At 38.8% G+C, this 19451-nt stretch overlaps 2 protein-coding genes across 3 annotated transcripts; both read right to left on the bottom strand.

Moving 5' to 3' along the window:
- Positions 1–4799: 4799 nt before the first annotated feature.
- LOC120478688 (chymotrypsin-like protease CTRL-1) lies at positions 4800–7673 on the bottom strand. Its single transcript, XM_039670706.2, has 7 exons — positions 7538–7673; positions 7326–7459; positions 7084–7163; positions 6833–6914; positions 5560–5743; positions 5312–5442; positions 4800–5210 (listed from the first exon to the last, which is right to left on the bottom strand). Exons 1-7 carry the CDS (start codon positions 7581–7583, stop codon positions 5049–5051), a joined length of 819 nt encoding a protein of 272 aa, XP_039526640.2. The 5' UTR covers positions 7584–7673; the 3' UTR covers positions 4800–5048.
- A 154-nt stretch (positions 7674–7827) lies between these two features.
- hsc70 (heat shock cognate 70) lies at positions 7828–18518 on the bottom strand. Of its 2 annotated transcripts, none has more exons than XM_039670702.2 (10): positions 18429–18518; positions 18046–18294; positions 16231–16440; positions 15840–16045; positions 14778–14930; positions 13308–13863; positions 13020–13222; positions 10928–11126; positions 10579–10811; positions 7828–8444 (listed from the first exon to the last, which is right to left on the bottom strand). In XM_039670702.2, the coding sequence occupies exons 3-10, from the start codon at positions 16433–16435 to the stop codon at positions 8268–8270; spliced, it is 1932 nt and encodes a 643-aa protein (XP_039526636.1). In that variant the 5' UTR covers positions 16436–16440; positions 18046–18294; positions 18429–18518; the 3' UTR covers positions 7828–8267. The 2 variants fall into 2 exon arrangements, with proteins under 2 accessions (XP_039526636.1, XP_039526637.1); XM_039670703.2 differs by having other exon boundaries at positions 18051–18294.
- Positions 18519–19451: the final 933 nt, after the last annotated feature.

Here is a 19451-nt window from a genome sequence, read left to right as displayed (position 1 = left end):
TTATATGCTCGAACGGGCGGCCGCGAATATCGGGCTTGTGTGGAACCGGGTCTTGAACCTTCGCGGCTAGATAATTCGTGTCTCGGAGCGGGCCGTGCTGTTGCCCCGCGGCCTGCTCCAGTACCATTCTTCCCGGAAGTGCATGAGGATCTGAGGAAGTCTTGGCTGGCCCCTCTCGCGACCAGGCATAGACAACCTCGCTTCTCCTTCCTCACCACCCTCGATGGCAGGGCAGGACACGGTTACGAGGGAATCACCCCAGTGGAGTGGTCGGTTGCGATGCAGCTGTGTCTAAAGACCGCTTCCGATTGGTGGGGTGCCCCTTCACTCCCCTCTTGCGCCTATAGGTTTTTCTCTGGTCTGACCAGGGATGCTTACATGGCATGTGGAGACGCCGCTTCTGCCCTGCATGCCATGACGCTGCTTCAAGTCCATCAGGCTAAAGCAGTGTTTCCCAAACTTTTTTTCTGGGGACCCACATTTTAAAGTCGATAAATCTTTGTGACCCAATAAACATAAGGCCCATATAGTTCATATATCACAAAGAGAATGTATGTATTAACAAAATATGTATGACCCTTTATAAAGGGCACCTATTATGGAAAATACACTTTTACATGGTGTTTGAACATAAATTTTTGTTGGCAGTGTGTTAGCAAAACCACCCTAGAATGATAAATCCCAGTGGACCCAATCCACCCACCCATCTCAATAAATCAGAACGAGCTGTTCTAAGATTCAGCTCTTTGGGATGTAGAATTGAGAAAAGGATTTGATTGACAGTGTGGTTGTGGCATAGACCCCGCCCTCGGTGATCTGTACACATCATCCTCCATTGTTTCAACGACAGCCGGTAATGTCTCTTGGAAACGTAAATGTTCTGTCGTGGGTTAATCCTGTTGTTAAAAATTAATCCGAATTAATCCTCAACTGTGGATCGTCATCTACTGTTTGTGATCCACCGTCACATCCATTAACAGTATGTGTATTTTATGATTTTTGAGCAAATAGTCTTTTCAGTTAATGTCAGCCAATTCAACAACAAATGCGTCTAAAGTTGTTGTCGTCGGATGTCTGTGTAGGCTATATAATTTAAACCTTGTTTGTATAGTGTGTAACCACACGTTTATAAATATATATATATATTTAAAGACATTGTATTAAAAACTGCATATACTGTATGTTGTTGTTCTGTAAGTTAGCCTCATCCAAAGGCAGGGCGGGGATATGCAGCTCATTTGCATTTAAGGTGGTATACACCGAAACAGCTCATTTTTAAGCAGGCCCCAAAATGACATTTTCAAATGGTTATAATAAATTAACTATGGGGTATTTTGAGCTGAAGCTTCACAAATACATTCTGGGGACACCCGAGACCAATATTACATCTTGTAAAAAGGGGCATAATAGGTGCCCTTTAAGGTCAGTTAAACTTACAGTTAACTATTTAAAAGAGATACAGATATTTGACAAAGCACGTTTTTTTTTATCAACCTGTTGTTGACAATTAGCGAAATGCAGAAGTGAAATGAGAAAGGAAGAGTTGACAGGGCATCTCTTTGTTTTCATATTCTCATCATTACAGTGTACACAATTTACTATAATAATTATTATAGGCTTAAATTAAAATATCCTGACAGTGAGACTTTGTAAACATGCATGGCTCACTGTATAAAAAAATGCCTAAACAGGTGAAAAACTATACACACAATTAATTATATATTTCTCTACCCCCCTAATAAATCTAATGCAATATAAATGACTATAACATACAGTAGTATTCAATATAAATATTCCACATTTATTGGGAATGTTAAGGCTGTTTCATCCGATTTAAAACTAGATGAAATCATTGAGTGATTTGTGGTTTGTAAGAGAGAGGAGTGTCCGATTGAAACACTTCTCACTAGATGTCACAACGTTGTGTAATAATAGTGTCCGGGACCGGGAGTAAACGCCACTCCTTTAAGCTTTGCGTTTCGTTATCCACTGGCCCGTGCTGCCTAGTTCAAAGTAAACTAGTGAAACAACTGAAACCAGCGCTGTTTTGTTCTCTATTTGTTATTACTGACCGAGAAAACGCTTCAGGTGAACGAATCCGAATCGTTTCAGACCGTCATGCACGTGCGTTTAGCCAATTCATGGAAATGAAATAATCAAACCAACGAATGATTAATATCGCTGGTTCAGTCGACAGAAAGAACTGCTGAAATATTCGGACTGCAAACTTTTCTCTCAGGTCAGTCGGAGCGCTCATGGTACATACGTGCGTATAGTCGTCCAGCTGCAGGCGCCACTGCGGCCACGCGCATATCTAACCAAATTTAGCCGTACCATCAGAAAATAGTAGGAGGGAGGTTGGGGTGCCCTCGGGCCATATGGAGATGAATGGTGGGCCGCACTTGGTCCGCAGGCCGCCAATTGAATAGCCCTGATCTAGAGAGTTTATATTGCACACTGAAAAATTGGCGACCCATTCAAAATCTTCTGCGACCCACTTGTGGTTCGGGACCCCGCCTTTGGGAATGACTGGGCTAAAGCACTCTATAACATGCAGGCGGGGGGGTCCCGACCCAGCTCTGCTGCAGGAGCTGCGTGCGGTGACAGACCTCGCCCTCCGGCTGACGAAAGTCACTGCATGTTCACTGGGTTGGGCGATGTCTACCTTGGTGGTCCAGGACTTGGATGCTGCTCCACAGGAGGGTGCCACTGCACATCTCCTTCCCCCGAGGGGAGGGCCGGGCGGAGAATTTTCTGTTTCCTTTTCTTCCTGCTCCAAAGTTTCAATAAAAAAGCAGTTTGTACCTTCTCCTGCAGGTCATCCTCTGTGTCGGGGCTGGTGGGTACTCAGTTTCCTCCACCCAAGGGGGTCAGAATGGCAGTGGATGCTGTCTTCGAGCAGCGTCACTCCCATTCCCCTCTTCCCAGTCTGCGGATATCAGCGTGAGCCTTGTCCTCCCAGGTTGTGTGCTCACTATACTAGAGGTGTCGCTGCTTCCTGGGCTTTGGCTCAAGGCGCCTCGCTGACAGACATTTGTAAAGCTGCTGGCTGGGCGACACCGAACATGTTCGCTAGGTTCTATAGCCTACGTGTAGAACCTATTTCCTCCCGAGTACTCGCTACGGCCAGTGGTGCAAGGGAATAGGTTGTGTCGGCTTTGCTACGCCACTCCGTGCCTCAGCCGGATACGTGCGTCTTTGCTCCATTGGCGCCTTACGTTTGGTGAGTCTTGTGAGTTCCTCCACCACCCCTCCGGTGCCAGGCGTGGTGGACCGCCGGCGTCTACTACCTCTAAGTAGGAGTTGCTTGTAGACTGGGTGTTTTCCAGCGGTCTCTTCGGTGAACCATGTTGCCACATGCAGTTCAGCCGTGTCTTCTCCTTGACAGACTCATTCTGTCGTCCCTGTTGAGTACGCTTCAACTTCCCTTGGATTGGGACTACCTCAGGGACTGCCAAATTTTCACTATCCCACTGGGCTAGTACATGTGTGTATTCCAGGCCTTCTTCAGGCAGGCCGGCTTCTACAGCGTTCCCTTCCCCTTTTTACGGGTTAGGGCATGCTTTCCCGGTGTTAAAAAAGCGGGTCTTGCGGAACAGCAGTGTGATTCCTTAGCTAGCTCCCGCAACTTTTTCAAGAAACTGCTGCAGGGTAGCTTAGCTGGGCGCTGGAAGGGGCCAGCACCATGGCGTGTTATTAGGGATCCCAATTCGCCAGGGAACTCGATGACACGTCGGAGTTCTCAGGATGAAAGAGAATGTCTTGGTTACGTATCTAACCCTCGTTCCCTGAATACAGGGAACGGAGACGTGTCATCCCTTCGCCATGTTGCTGTACCTTCGCAGAGGACTGGATTACATATGTAACCGAGACGTTCACATTAGTCATCTACATTAGTTAACATTAACTAAGAATTAAAAACACTTCTTCAGCATTTATTAATCAACTAAGATTAACTTAAGTCACTCCTTTGTTCATCTCTCTGCACTGGCTGCCACTCACTGCTCGCATCAAGTTTAAGGCATTGATCTTGCTTACAGATTGACCACAGGATCAGCTCCCTCTTACTTTCACTCGCTCCTACGAGTCTACATCCCTAGCAGAAGCCTACGATCGATCAATGAGCGATGGCTCGTGGTACCATCACAGAGAGCCACAAAATCACTCTCTAGAACATTCTCATTCACGGGTCCATGCTGGTGGAATGATCTGCCCATCATCATCCGGAATGCAGAATCCCTGACAGCATTCAAAAGTCAACTGAAAACTCATCTCTTCCGTGAGCACTTAATATAAAAAAAATATAGTAGTTTTCTGAGCAATGTTTGAACTTGGTATTTTCAAGACTTCTTGTGTTGTTGTTGCCTCTTCACGATGACCTGTTTGATTTAGTCCTCAGATGTAAGTCGCTTTGGATAAAAGCGTCTGCTAAATGACTAAATGTAAATGTAAAAATGTAATTTATTCTTGTGTTTAATGCTGTGATAAATGAATTTTCAGCATTATTACTCCAGTCTTCAGTGACACTACTATCATTATAATATGATGATTTAGTGCTCAAGGGACATTTTTATTATTATCAATGTGATGCATGTTTTCAGGATCCTTTAATGAAAAACAAACAAACAAAAAAAAAAACTTAGTGATCCCAAACTGTACAATAACTTGACGAAATTAAAGTTTTATTTATAATATACAAGAATTAATGCTTATTTTTGATCAAGATTTGGTCATTGTGTTCTAAAATTTACTCAAAACATACCATGAATAATTTCATATTTATTGGGTTACAAGTGTAATACAATTAATTACAAAAAGATGAAAACAAATACATTGTGGATACATAAGCGTTTTTAATAATTGAATTGGCATCGTCATGAGATATTTTCAGTTTTCAAAACGATAGCATCATAAAAAATGTTTTGATAACAGGAAACCTTGACTAATGGCTGAATGTTCAGACACATGAGAACCAGAAACAGTGAACAACAAGAGATAAAATGTATGACTTGTGTGTCCTCTGGAGGGTAAATACTCATGCTGGTGCCCTAGTTGAATTTAACAATTTCATCAATCCATTTGCGAAAATAAGAGACACGGGTGTAAACTTGTGGAATGTTAACATCGCAGTAGTCTTTGCCATAGGACACGATGCCAACCTGATACCAAACACCTGATCTCTCATACATCAGAGGACCACCAGAATCACCCTGTGGTCAACAGACAGACATCAGAGATTAATACAGTGTGTTTTTAAATATTGAAATGAATAGTTTGTTTGTAATATGTTTGTGAAACTGTATCCATCTACCTGGCAAGATGAGACTCCAGAGCCTCCAGCACAGATCATGGCATCAGTGATTTGTTTGTGACCAAATTTTAGCCTACACTGAGCCTGACTCACTATCGGCAACTCTGCCTCCTGCAATAACCGAGGAGTCACTATAAGCAAAAGATTAATGTGAGACCGTAAGTGTCTGAATGGATAAGCAAGGGTCAACTGCTGTTTTTTTTTCTACACAACTGAAAATGTACAGGTGAGAAGAATTGCAGACTTACACTCGGTTTCAGTTCTGCCCCAGCCAGTGGTGACACAAATAGTCCCAGGGAGGATGGTGGAGGAGGAGCCAGGCAGACAGATGGGAGAGACATGGGACGTCATTTTCACTGGACTGGACAATTTCACTAGTGTAACATCATTGTTAAATTTGATCTGTTTGTTGTAATCGGGATGGGTGATGACCTATAGATGTAGGAAGAAAAACTGTAGTGTCAGCCCTGTTTTATTTGTAATGTAACAAGTTTTTGAGAAATTAATAACTGTATTCAGCAAGGACTCGTTAAATTGATCATAAGTTACAGTAAAGATATTTGTAATGCAACAAAAAACTTTTAAACTCACTTTAACTTTTCACTAAAACTTTTGCTGATAATTTCCTCACCCCCCTGTCATCCAAGATATCCATGTCTTTCTTTCTGAAAGTCTGAAGTCGAAAAGAAATTAAGGATTTTGATGAAAACATTCCAGGATTTTCTACATATACAAATGCTTCAAGGTCCAAAAGACAGTTTCAGTGCAGCTTCGAACTTGCTTTAAACGACACCACATGATGAATAAGGGTCTTACCTAGCGAAACGATCTGTCATTTCAAAAATAAATAAAAAAGCTTAAGTTTATGAGCACAAATGCTCGCCTTGCTCTGTTCTGTGATGCACGTTCGTGACTCTCCTGTTCGAACTCATTCATCAAAATGAACAAATCTTTGAACAAAATGAACAAATCTTTGAGTCATTTCGTTCATTGCATTTGTTGAATCAACCAAATTACTCGTTCATTTTGATAAACGAGTTTGAACAGGAGAGTCATGAATGCTCATCACAGAACAGAGCAAGGCGAGCATTTGTGCTTAAACTTAAACTTTTCTTATTTATTTTTGAAATGACAGATTGTTTCGCTAAGATAAGACCCTTATTCATCGTCTGGTGTCGTTTAAAGCAAGTTCGAAGCTGCACTGAAACTCTCATTTGGACCTTGAACCATTTGGTGCCCAGTAATTTGGGGTCCATTATATGGAGAAAAATCCTGGAATGTTTTCATCAAAAACCTTTATTTCTTTTCAACTGAAGAAAGAATGACATGGACATCCTAGATGACATGGGGGTGAGTAAATTATCCTCATTTTTTTTTTTTTTTTAAGTGAACTACTCCTTTAAGCAGCACAACACTTATGTATTTTAAACTGAAAATATATTTCCCAATCTTATTGTTTTTACTGCAATTTAAAAATGTAAAACTTCTGTGTTAATGTAATAATCATATTAAAGATGATACCTTGGCAATTTTCTTGATCTGAATAGGTTCCTTTTTGGAGCCACGGTCAGTCTGTCCAAGGACAACAAAATGATTTCTAGGCCTGAAAAGACAGCGGGAAAAGGAAAAGACAAGCAGAATATGTTTGTATCAAAATGTAAATACCTGGATAGAATGATATAATAAATGACTGACTGACAGACAGACAGATAAATGGAGACATGGAAGTCTATAGATAGATAGATACATGGAGACATAGATAGGATACTTACTTAATTAGACAGTGGGCAGCAGTGAGGACCCAATAATTGTTGATCAGGGTACCACCACAGACGTGCTCACCTCTGGAAGTCTGGTACAAATATAAAGATCTTCATTAGTGCACGATTGAACAGAATGAGGCCCATGGTCATTATAATATAAGACATTAGAAGTGGGTCCATTAATAAAAACACAAAAACATCTTACTTTGGAAGAAATTTAATGATTGTTTACATAAAACACATAACAATACCTGGAAAGAGACTTGCCATGGCCAAGGGTTTGCTTCCCTTCCATTAATGATACCAATTGCCCCAAGTACAGTTGGAAAGTTGTCCCTACTCATGTCAGCAATACCAAACGGCTGAAGTTGAGGCACCCCACATCCTGTAAGCAAAGTTCATAAAAATATTTAAAAAATATTTAAACATAAAATCTGTGATCTTTATCCTAATAAAAACTCACCTTGAGTGGAAGCCACCAAAGCGAAAAAGCTAATGATCCAGAACATGTTCTTGACAAGTGCCTTGTCCTGCTGTTGTTTGCTAGGTCTCTCTCCAGCTTTATATTGACTCCAGCATCAGTTAAATTTCACAATTCATACAGGTGTTTTCATGCAGTTAGGAGGAGCTCAGGAATGTTTGTATCTGTCACATGAGGAAAATGACAATGTGATTTTGAAGGCGATAGGTGAGCCAGTCAAACAAAAACAAAGGGACATTGCATTTCTGAAAGCAAAAACATGAGACAAGATATTGAGGAAATAATATGCTTTATTTTTATTGAGTCATACAGGAAAAACTAAATGAATTGTAAAAGCAGATGTGTAAAAACCTCTCCCTGTGGAATAATTATGGATAATGAGTATAACGGCCGAACAAGTTACAAGGCCTTGCCTCAACTAGGTATTTTGTTGTAATTTTAGCATGACTAACCTAGTAACCACTGAATAATAGCTTACAGACAGAAAAACAGATTTGCACACATGATGCCAACATAGGCTATTATGTTTATGCTAATGCTGTTTTGTAAGTGCCATATTGCTTTGGTCATAAGCTGTAAGTTGGTCTCATGTGGCACATCAATGTAAGGAAACGCTAGTTGACATGAAGCCTGTTTGAGATGCAGCAAGTTGACATTAATCAGATTCTGAGTTGTTTTTTTATGTGTGAGCTTGGATGTTCTGGTGTCAACATTAGTCCACTTCCTCAATGGTGGGACCAGAGGAGGAACCACTTCCTGGCCCTCCAGGAAATCCCCCAGGCATTCCACCCGGCATGCCACCTGCGCCCTGATAGAGCTTGGTGATAATGGGGTTGCACACTTTTTCCAGCTCCTTCTGTTGGTGTTCGTACTCATCCTTTTCTGCGGTCTGTGGCACAAGACATAAGAAAAGACTCAGAAGATGCTCACGAGAGTTGGGTTCACAGGGTTAAAGGCACACTTTGGGAAGTACAGTATGTGCTTTACTACTCCCATATTGTGTGATTGCAGAAAGAAATACATATTGAACATTGATGAAGCAATAGATTTTGTGTGAAAATAAATCTTATAAATGTATGTGGAAAGGTGTACCTTTTACCGCACACATGGGGTAAAAGCCTCACCAGCATGGGGCAAAAGGCACAAAGTATTGTCACAAATACCTTTAGAATAATATCAAAGTTAATTCTTGTTCAAAACAATCACTTTAGCAAAACACATAATATTTTCTGTTTATTTTGATAATTAAAATAATTGGTAACACTTTACAATTAGGTTCATTAGTTAACTACATTAGTTAACGAACTAAGAATGAACAATACTTCTTCAGCATTTATTAATCTTAGTTAATATTAATTTCAACATTTAGTATTAAGGTATTCAAATCAAAGGCTGTAGATGTTAACATTATTAAATGAACTGTGTACTAACATGAACAAACAAACAGCTGTATTTTTATTAACTAACATTAACAAAGATTAATAAATACTGGAACAAATGTATTCCTCATTGTTAGTTAATAAATCAACTAATGTTAACTAACTGACCTTATTGTCGTGTTACCAAATAGGTTTTGTTCAATAAATATACCGTCATTACATTTTGAAAATACAGAAACAAAATTATTGAAAAAAGTAAATATTCTAAATGTATTGAATGTGATCCCATATTATTTAATATAGCTTGGTTTCATTATAAATATGGTGATTATCTGTTAATCTCTAACAGGAATATTTGATATTTTCAATCTGAATATAACAATGTCATGTCAACAAATGGAAAAGTCTGACAGCTGTTTATTATCATGTTAATTATTGTGCCTTTCGTTCCAACAGCAGGGGCGCCTTTTAACCCTAAATACAATACTTTTACATATTATTCCAGTATTTAAAAACTGTTGCTTTAATTACTTTGAACAAAACTGAAAAAAAAAAACATTAATGAGACCATGGTCTCAAAACATAGCCAATTATTGTATCGATTTGTCATTTGCTTTATAAACCTACAACATAAAAAAAAAAAAAAAAAAAAAAACATTAAATATTGATATAGTGTTATAGTATTATATAGTGTTGAGATTAATTTTTGAGCCATCTATTAATCTTGTAGTTTACTCAAAGAAGACTACAGTCATCAAATGTGCCTTTTACCACGGTGTGCCTTTAGCCCCGTTGTAATCTTCATATTTTTTTAACATTTCCTCATTAAACACACATGATTCAACTCATCAGCTCATTAGTAGAAGCTCCTTTACCTTTAGAAGGTTGGGAAACACTTGAAATAGTTGAACACACGCACACCGCGGAAAAATGGAATCCTGGCTTATCTTTTTTTGTGTTTCACACTGCTTATAATCTACCCAGGATTTACAATTTACACTGTGCATTCCTAAACACTGTGTTAACGTTCTTATTTGCATATTTATATGCGGTGTCAATGAAGGCAGAACGTGACCTGTTTAAATAAAGGCATTAACGTTTCACAACCTCATTTTATATATTGCTGAATTTACCATCACATTTTTTAAAATGGACTTTTCAGACTAATATGGTAAGAATAACATGGTTTCTTTGACACTTTGATTTTTAGTTAAACCTATTGTTTATACAACAGAGTTCCTGTATTTTCCAAAGCACATACATTTGAGGCACACAGTTGGGTGTCTATTGCAAAGCATCGCCACAACATTTTAACACTACATTGTTTCACACTGTCCACTTTTGTCACCACAATGCAGAGCAGGGTTTCATAACCTGGGTTAACCCTGCTTCTAAATATTGTTTTTCTACTTGGGGTTAAAATCGGGGTTAAGAAAGATGATAACCTAGGTTTAAGCACAGTTTGAAAGGTCAATTTGTTGTGTGAAACACTCACACAAATGGATTTCACTTCCTCAAGGTGAGATATGATATAAAGATCCTTCAATTATATAATCCTAACCGAAAGGGATAGCCTTAATCCTGTAAACAAGTGTGACCTGTAGATTAGCATATAAGTCTTGCAGTTTCAATGATGTCACCTACCTGGTTCCTGTCCAGCCAGGCTATGACCTCATTGCATTTGTCAGTAATAGTTTTTTTGTCCTCTGGACTGATCTTGTCCTGCAGCTTTTCATCCTCGACAGTGCTCTTCATGTTAAAGGCCAGGGACTCTAAAGTGTTCTTGGCGGTGACCTTTTCCTTCTGAGCTTCATCCTCTGCTTTGTATCGGTCGGCCTCTTGTACCATACGTTCAATGTCTTCCTTGCTCAAACGACCTGATAGAAGCAGAAGAGATTAACGGGAAACTAACGGTAAAAACTAAGACCATTTTTGAAATCCAGAGTTCTCTGAAGTCAACACTTTATCCAAAGGTCAGAACAATTTATTCTACCTTTGTCATTAGTAATAGTGATCTTGTTTTCTTTGCCAGTGCTTTTGTCCACTGCGGATACATTGAGAATGCCATTGGCGTCAATGTCGAAGGTAACTTCAATCTGTGGCACACCACGAGGAGCGGGAGGGATGCCAGTCAACTCAAATTTTCCAAGTAGGTTGTTGTCCTTAGTCATGGCTCTCTCTCCTTCATATACCTAGGGGTTAGAAAATCTCATTGACTAAAACAGACTCTTGTTGGTTACAAATGCCTCAATGGCTTTTGGAAGAATTGTAAACATCTTAATTGTTTTAAGGACCTTCCTGAGTAGCTCAGCATTGCTGGTCAACAGCACATGTTATGTTTTGGACATTGGTTTATTTGGTGCCCTTACAAGGCTTTTTAAACTAGATTTACCAGCAAGCCTTTCTTGTTCAGACAGTTTCATTATAAGGCCACACTGGTTGACTATTATTATTTGTTGGTGAACAGAATGACTATGATGATCAACCAGCTGGACCTGTACACCAACCCTTACGAAAAATACTGTAAAGGCCATTGCACACTGAGTCCGAAATTCGCATCCGAAATTTTCGCACGTTAAAAAAAAAATTCGACCTCACGTTATGTCAGTCACGCTTGCACACCGCGGGTGTGTTTGTGTGTGTGTGTCCATACCTGGTCCATAGACACGCTGCCAGTCTCCGTTCAGAATCGATTGGTTCACGGAAATTGGTAGTCTTGTTTTTAATATGTGGCTCCAGAATCGCTAGCAAAGCATCAAACTGTCCCACTGACATTCTGAGGTAAATTTTGAATCGCTCAGGATAAATTTGCAACTCCTTGATAAGGAACTCTCCTTCCTCTCGGCGCAATTTCAGGATTGGATGGACATAATATTTTCTCTTTCTTCTCTTTTCAATAAGAGAGAGAGCAAAAATCATCCTCACTGCTTGACGAATCCATTTGGTATTTTTGCGTTTTTTCCCCGCAAAGGTTTAATAAATAGGCCTACGCAACCCCAGATAGCAAACTGACATTGAATCAACGTAGAAACATGACATCGAAACAACGTTGATCTGACATTGTTTTGCTCATCGAATTAACGTTGAACCAACGTCAGACGCGTCATTCTTTCAAAACTGAAAATCTGAAAAAACGGAAAATCAACTTGAAATCAACGTGTTGTTTCAACGTTATGAAAGCAAACCAATTTTCGATTTTCATTTAGCTTTGAAGAATGCCGCATCTGACGTTGGTTCAACGTTAATTCGATGAGCAAAATCAACGTTGTTTCAATGTCATGAGAGACGTCATTTCCACGTTTCTATGCGTGACGAATTTTTAGGCTGACGAACACGAAAATACGCATATGAATATTTCGTACTCAGTGTGCAATGGCCTTAAGTGTATGTGCTATCGTGTGCTATTAGCATTTAAGTATATACTGATACACTTATGGTGTGTTCACACCGAACGCGAATTTAATTATTTGCGCGAATGGATTACATACAAAGTCAATGCAAAGACGTGAATAGATGCATCATTCGCGCCGGGCGTTATGAATGACGCGAATTGGGCGACGCGTTTGCCGCGAATGTCTTCCGCGCAAGTTGAACTCGAGCGAACGTTCAAGCGTCTAACTAGACGCGATAGACGCGTATTTGACGCTATATTCGCGTTCGGTGTGAACACACTATTATACTTATACTGACAGAAAAGTCTAAGTATATTTGACCTATACTTGTGCTCAATCTTTTGATCGAGATTTTTGTGCAGGCTAATCCAGTGGTAGTATATACACACACATTTACTTCAAAACTACTAATGCCTTTTCCCATAGATGCAGACTCCAAAAGAGGGCAGGGTCTCCCTTCTCAAAGACTTGCGCCAGTGGCTCTGGCTTCAGCCAATTGTCATTGACTTAGATTTCAAATGTGCTTGATAATAGTGTACTTAATAAAATGAATGAAGTATACTTATATATTATATACTTATATATTCTATTATAATTTTGTAAGAAAGACTTGGAAATGGATGTTCATGCTGATTCAACCAGGGATTTTTAGAAAACCAAGTGTGTATGGGTACAACAATCCCTTAGATTTACCTGGATCAGTACACCGGGCTGGTTGTCTGAGTAAGTGGTGAAGGTCTGGGTTTGCTTGGTGGGAATAGTGGTGTTCCTCTTAATTAACACAGTCATGACACCACCAGCCGTCTCAATGCCCAAAGAGAGAGGAGTGACATCCAACAGCAAAAGGTCTTGGACATTCTCAGATTTATCACCTGCTAAGATGGCTGCCTGGACAGCTAGGTGGGAAACGAGGAAACATTAGTATGTCAAAAAGCAAAAAGTGTTTACCAATTCATCTACAGTGGAAATCAACCCTCTCACCAGCTCCATAAGCTACAGCTTCATCAGGATTGATGCTTTTATTAAGATCCCGGCCATTAAACAAGTCCTGAAGCAGTTTTTGGATCTTGGGAATGCGAGTGGAGCCACCAACCAGCACAATGTCATGGATCTGTGCTTTGTCCATCTTGGCATCCCGAAGAGACTTTTCCACCGGCTCCAGCGTTCCACGGAACAGGTCGGCGTTGAGCTCCTCGAAACGTGCTCTGGTGATGGAAGTGTAGAAGTCGGAACCTTCAAACAGAGAGTCGATCTCAATGCTGGCTTGCGTGCTGGAGGAAAGGGTGCGTTTGGCCCGTTCACATGCTGTCCTCAGGCGACGGACTGCACGTTTATTGCCGGTGATGTCTTTCTTGAACTTGCGCTTGAACTCGGCAATGAAGTGGTTGACCATTCGGTTGTCGAAATCCTCACCACCCAGATGGGTGTCACCTGCGGTAGACTTGACTTCAAAAATGCCATCCTCGATTGTTAGAATGGACACGTCAAATGTTCCACCACCCAAATCAAAGATGAGGACGTTGCGCTCACCACCAACCTGTAGTGATTTGTGGCCATAAAGCAGTGGTTTAACCCTCCTAAATCTACAAACAACTCCATCCATACATTTTTACAACCAGTTAAGCACGTTTACTATAGGGATGTGACAAGATCTCATGCTGTTGTTTTGCTGTTTTTATAAAAATAAAAACCATTGTAATCTATTGTAAACGTCAGCTCTACTCATCCAGCACGAGTTGCAGTCGTACACAGTCCAGCAGGAAACAGTTCACTGATCGTGTGACGATAGCAGAGGATTATTTGTGCAACAGACCCTAAGCGTCTGATAAATGTTTTATCTTGTAGAATGTGCGCTTACCTCAGCACCACGCTTCCCATACACACAGTAGGCCATGTGAAAACGCAAGATGCATGCAAATTAGGCTGCATACAATAGCCTGTCTCCCGATATCAAACCGATCTCTGTACTGTGCAGTTGGTCTCTGTTGGCTCTTTTAACACTGAGAGTTATTCATGCTGTTTTTTACATTTATTTCTATGTCTAATTTGTGGAAGGGAGTTGAATTAGGAGGTCATGGACAGCCTAAATCACAAGTTCTGGAAGCTCATAATTCATGTACAGTAAGGTCTGAAGAGACTCGTGTTAAACGGGAGAGAAGTCAGTCACTTGAGTCTGAGGCAAAAGATTTCACAGTGCTCGTATATTGTCTTTCAAAGCATATGATAATTCATACTCATAACGTAGAACTCAAATGACATTCATTACAACATTGTTCATGAATTTTGCCATTGAGGATTTCTATAAAATATTGTCGTCTCGTCTTGTTCTGGTGAACCCAATCTCATATCTCGCTCGTCTCTTGAGATAAGCGTCTCATCACACCCCTGATGTTTACCAAGTTATATATAAAGCCCTGAACTGGTAAAGTATAGCTCAGGGAGTCTGTTTACCTTTTTGTCCAATCCATATGCAATGGCAGCCGCTGTTGGTTCATTGATAATACGAAGGACATTAAGGCCGGCAATGGTTCCAGCATCCTTGGTGGCTTGGCGCTGAGAGTCATTAAAGTACGCAGGCACAGTAATGACCGCATTTGACACTGCCTAAAATAACAAGAAGATCAAAATCAAATGGCATACTTATTTGCAAAACCACCAAGTTTGGTTTTTGGACCAAGTCCATGTCTTACTCAGAGATGTTTTTTTGTTTGTTTTTTTTTGTGTAAAAGATTATGTTGGCTTTGATTCTGATAAACCCAATGGCTTACTAGTGTATATAAAAATTGCTTTTTTGTAGAGGAGAGATTTTTGAGATTAAGGAAAGAGTCTTTGCATTTGCATTTGTTCAATATAATTTTGCTCATAAAGAAAGAGTAGATGCTTTCAGGAATATTGCTGTTTTTAAACAACCTTGTTGACACTATAACGACTGAGGCCAAGTTGACATCTTCCTAGAACCAGTGTTATCTTCAAATATCTCTCAAAAGTCTTCAAATATCTCTCAAAAGTACAATTCAAAGTTCAAAATGTTTCTGAACATAAAACGTGTGCTGCGGAATCAGATATTAATCTGTGGTTAATTTCTCAACTCCATTCTAACTGTAGATAAAAGATAAGAAGCATGAAGCTGTTTTTTGCAAAACTTTGCACTTGTGCAATGGATATATTAGTCTTCACAACAGTACTTTTTTCTCTGTTTTTGTTTGGTGCGTTCTATTAAAATATGTGATCAATTAAAGGCTTTCCCTCCATTATAAATTAGGCAGGATTTTTTTTTTTATTTACTTTGCAAGTAGCAAGATTCAGGGAAAGGGTTCAAATGTTGTACTCTCATGAATTTAACAACAATTTGATCTGTAGAGCGATGTGTTCTCTTTAGCTTGGTCATCCATTTTCTGTATGCTTGAATGCACATTAAATGTGAAGCAAAAGGGCCAGAACATTTCATTATATAACAACCTAAATATAAAAGAATTAAAAGCACCTAATTCCAATGCTTTTGGTTCTAATCACCTTTCCCAAGTAAGCCTCAGAGATCTCCTTCATCTTAGTGAGGACCATAGAAGACACCTCTTCAGGGTAGAAGGACTTTATCTCCCCTTTGTACTCAACTTCCACCTTGGGCTTGCTGCCATCATTGATCACCTTAAAGGGCCAGTGCTTCATGTCAGACTGAACCACTGGGTCATCAAAGCGTCGACCAATCAGGCGCTTGGCATCTGTTGAACGAATCAAATGCATGTAAAATGCACAATGGCAACAGACAAGCATTGCTTTAAAACTGCTGCTGGTTTCTGCTGATGCGTTAGAAATGACTGGATTACAGTATTAGCATTATAATAACTTCAATGCGAATACAATGAGAATAGTAACATATACAAGTGTCAAAGTCAATCTTTCTTACCGAACACTGTGTTGGTGGGGTTCATGGCAACTTGGTTCTTGGCTGCGTCTCCGATCAGTCTTTCGGTGTCTGTGAAAGCGACATAGCTGGGGGTCGTTCTGTTCCCCTGGTCATTGGCGATGATCTCCACCTTTCCATGCTGGAAGATTCCCACACAGGAGTAGGTGGTGCCCAAATCAATACCCACTGCTGGACCTTTTGACATCCTGTCTGGAACGGGTGAGACCAATGGTAATTTTAGTTAAGTATCTGAATGTATTTTTTAAGAATGACATAGAAAGAAAGTTTTCATTTTTTGTATATGCAAGGTTATAAAACGACACCTAAAATGTGTGTATTTTTTAAAAAAAGAAGAAAAAATATTTAAAAAAATTATTAGGTCAAAATAATAATAATAAGAAGAAAATGCATATTGAACATGAGTAATCAGCCAATCATTAAAAAAACACTGGTCAATCTTTAAATATATATCATATGTATAGACTGACGGTGGCATGTTTAGTCACATTATGCTGGCCTGTGCTGGCAGCTGCTTTAGAAAGCACTAGATTGCCTGCTTGGCTGCATGCCATAACCATGTGTGTGTGTGTGTGTGTGTGTGTGTGACAGCAAGCTGTAAATTTGTTACCTCATACTGCTTACTCAACAATTAATTGTAGTTAATTTTAGAGATATAATATTTTCTTATTTATCTTTAAACATTATAAAATGCAAAACCAAAAAGAGGTTGGTATACAAAAGCGACAGGAGGTTTTACTCCTGCTTAACTCTGCAGAGCAAGTCAAATGAAAATTTTAGGAAAATCCTCTGAGACGAAGATATAGGCCTGAGAAAGACGCAGACTGTTTCTTAAAGGAAAGCCTATGTCATGAGACAAGAGCACATTGGAAATTAAGAGACATAAAGGGCCAAGAGACCTACAATATGATTTGCTGCATCTGCATGTGCGGCAGACATTTTTATTTTTTTATGTAAATTTTATCCATTTCTTTTTGTGCTTTTGTCATTTTATAATTTTTTTTTAAAATATTTCTCTTTACGAGTAATTATTTGTATTATATGTTTAATATATTTTAGTTTGTTATTAAGTTTATAAACTAAACATAATATGAATCCATTGATATTTTATTTTATTTCAGCTTGATTTATTTCATCGATAATAACCCTGTCTACAGTACACACACATTTTTTAAAGATTAAAACTTATAACTTATATTATATACCTAATATACATATACAAAATGTACTTTTAATAATTAATTTTAATTTGAAATTTAAATTAATTAATTAATATTTAAAAAATGCATTCTAGGATGCACCTAATAAAGTTTTAATTACCATACTAAATTTGTGTTACAATGTTTATTACTATTTTTTTTTCCAAAACATGGGTACCCATAAAAAAAAAAAATATATATATATATATATATATATAAATGGGTAGGTGTGTTCTTCTAGCACAGGGATTTTCAAATGTTTCCTGTAATCTCCAGAAATCAATATTTTGGAAATCTCTGTCTTTCCTTTTATTTTTTTTTATCACACAGTAAATAATAAGCTTCTTATTTTTTTTCTGTTGTGAATTCGTTTTGGCACCTTTATATATGGTTTCACATGCTCAGTTTAATGTGGGATTTGATGGATAGAAGCATAATCACCCCAATTTGGTCTAGAACAAACCTGTTTTAGCAGTGTGTAAATCACAAACACAAAAAGGAAAATATGAATGCAGAACTGCCAAAACGGTCCATATCTAAAACAGACCGACAGAAAACCAAGCCAAACTGCTTGCAATGCTTCAAAGAAAACTTTTACCTTACTGGAAAAGTTGTACTTGAGAGATAAAGAAGTGCAACGTGTGTCCTGTTCCCTTGAGCACGGGGTCCGCCCTCGGCCAAAGCTCTGCGAGTTCCTGGTGCCTTTTGCACTGCTGGACTCAGAGGAGGCAGAAGCCCTGGACTCTCCTGCGTATATAGGGATTCCAGCTTGTGGTCACCTGACCCAGGCCGCAGAGAAAGTTCCAGGCTGCAGTTCTCATGTGCTTCAGTCTCGCCAGCCAAACGCCTGCCATTCAGAACAAGCACACTGAGTTAACAACCAACCAAGGCAGCGCAACACGGAATACACTGGTTTCCATTCATGGGGACATTCAGTCTTCATCAAGTACGACACAAACTCAATAAGTGCAAAGTACTCACCTTATTTATATTGCAGATTTAAGCATTTTGAGATCTTTCCGTGCGCTTTTTGCCTCAAAATGTCAAAATGAATCAGATATTGATCTGTGGTTAATTTCTCAACTCTATTCTAACTGTAGATAAAAGATAAGAATCATGAAGCTATTTTTTGCAAAACTTTGCACTTGTGCAATAGATATATTAGTCTTCACAACAGTACTTGGGTTTCTCTGTTTTTGTTTGGTGCGTTCTATTAAAATATGTGATCAATTAAAGGCTTTCCCTCCATTATAAATTAGGCAGGATTTTTTTTTATTTTTATTTACTTTGCAAGTAGCAAGATTCAGGGAAATGGTTCAAATGTTGTACTCTCATGAATTTAACAACAATTTGATCTGTAGAGCGATGTGTTCTCTTTAGCTTGGTCATCCATTTTCTGTATGCAAACTCAATAAGTGCAAAGTACTCACCTTATTTATATTGCAGATTTAAGCATTTTGAGATCTTTCCGTGCGCTTTTTGCCTCAAAATGTCCAGTTGTGCTTTAGCATGCTAGATTAACCAACACAGACAGTGTGAACCGAAACACTTACCAATGAGACTTTCTTGTAGGGATACAACTGCTAAAAACAAAGTTAATATAAAACAATGTATGGGCATATAACACTCATGTGGTAACGTGGTATTTTCCACTAATTGCATACAAAATATTTAACAACTGGAGATACTTAACTGTCATAAAATGTTGGTAATCAATCTCAGGGGGATGAATTAATTATTTTATGAGCGGTTTTGAATTATATTTCATTTTTTATGAGGTTGGCCATTTTTGCTGTAAATACATTTGAAAACCTCAATTTGTAAGATTAAATAATAAAAACATATCAAAATTTATTTCAAATATTGGTCAAAGGGGTTGCAACTTTAGCCAAAATTCTTTTGTCAAAAAGCCAAAAGTTTTGATGGGTCTCTTTCTCTAAAAAATATTTTTTCTTTAATTAATGAGAAATGTAAAATATTTGGAGACAATTTATTTCAATGTTG

Source organism: Pimephales promelas, chromosome 16 (assembly GCF_988280905.1).
Source record: "Pimephales promelas chromosome 16, fPimPro1.hap1.1, whole genome shotgun sequence".
Taxonomy (NCBI): domain Eukaryota; kingdom Metazoa; phylum Chordata; class Actinopteri; order Cypriniformes; family Leuciscidae; genus Pimephales; species Pimephales promelas.
Note: the sequence above shows the minus strand (reverse complement) of the source record. Positions and strands in the feature narration are given on the sequence as shown.

What these genes read in the sequence shown, in the direction of transcription:
- LOC120478688 (XM_039670706.2), bottom strand. Translation starts at nt 7,583, where the DNA reads ATGTTCTGGATCATTAGCTTTTTCGCTTTGGTGGCTTCCACTCAAG. An exon ending in AGATCAAGAAAATTGCCAAG is followed by an intron (nt 5,744 to 6,832) that starts GTATCATCTTTA and finishes CTACATCTATAG; the next exon opens with GTCATCACCCATCCCGATTA. An exon ending in GGGCAGAACTGAAACCGAGT is followed by an intron (nt 5,443 to 5,559) that starts GTAAGTCTGCAA and finishes TTTTGCTTATAG; the next exon opens with TGACTCCTCGGTTATTGCAG.
- hsc70 (XM_039670702.2), bottom strand. Translation starts at nt 16,435, where the DNA reads ATGTCAAAAGGTCCAGCAGTGGGTATTGATTTGGGCACCACCTACTCC. An exon ending in CACTATTACTAATGACAAAG is followed by an intron (nt 10,812 to 10,927) that starts GTAGAATAAATT and finishes TGCTTCTATCAG; the next exon opens with GTCGTTTGAGCAAGGAAGAC. An exon ending in CCTGGCTGGACAGGAACCAG is followed by an intron (nt 8,445 to 10,578) that starts GTAGGTGACATC and finishes CTTGTGCCACAG; the next exon opens with ACCGCAGAAAAGGATGAGTA.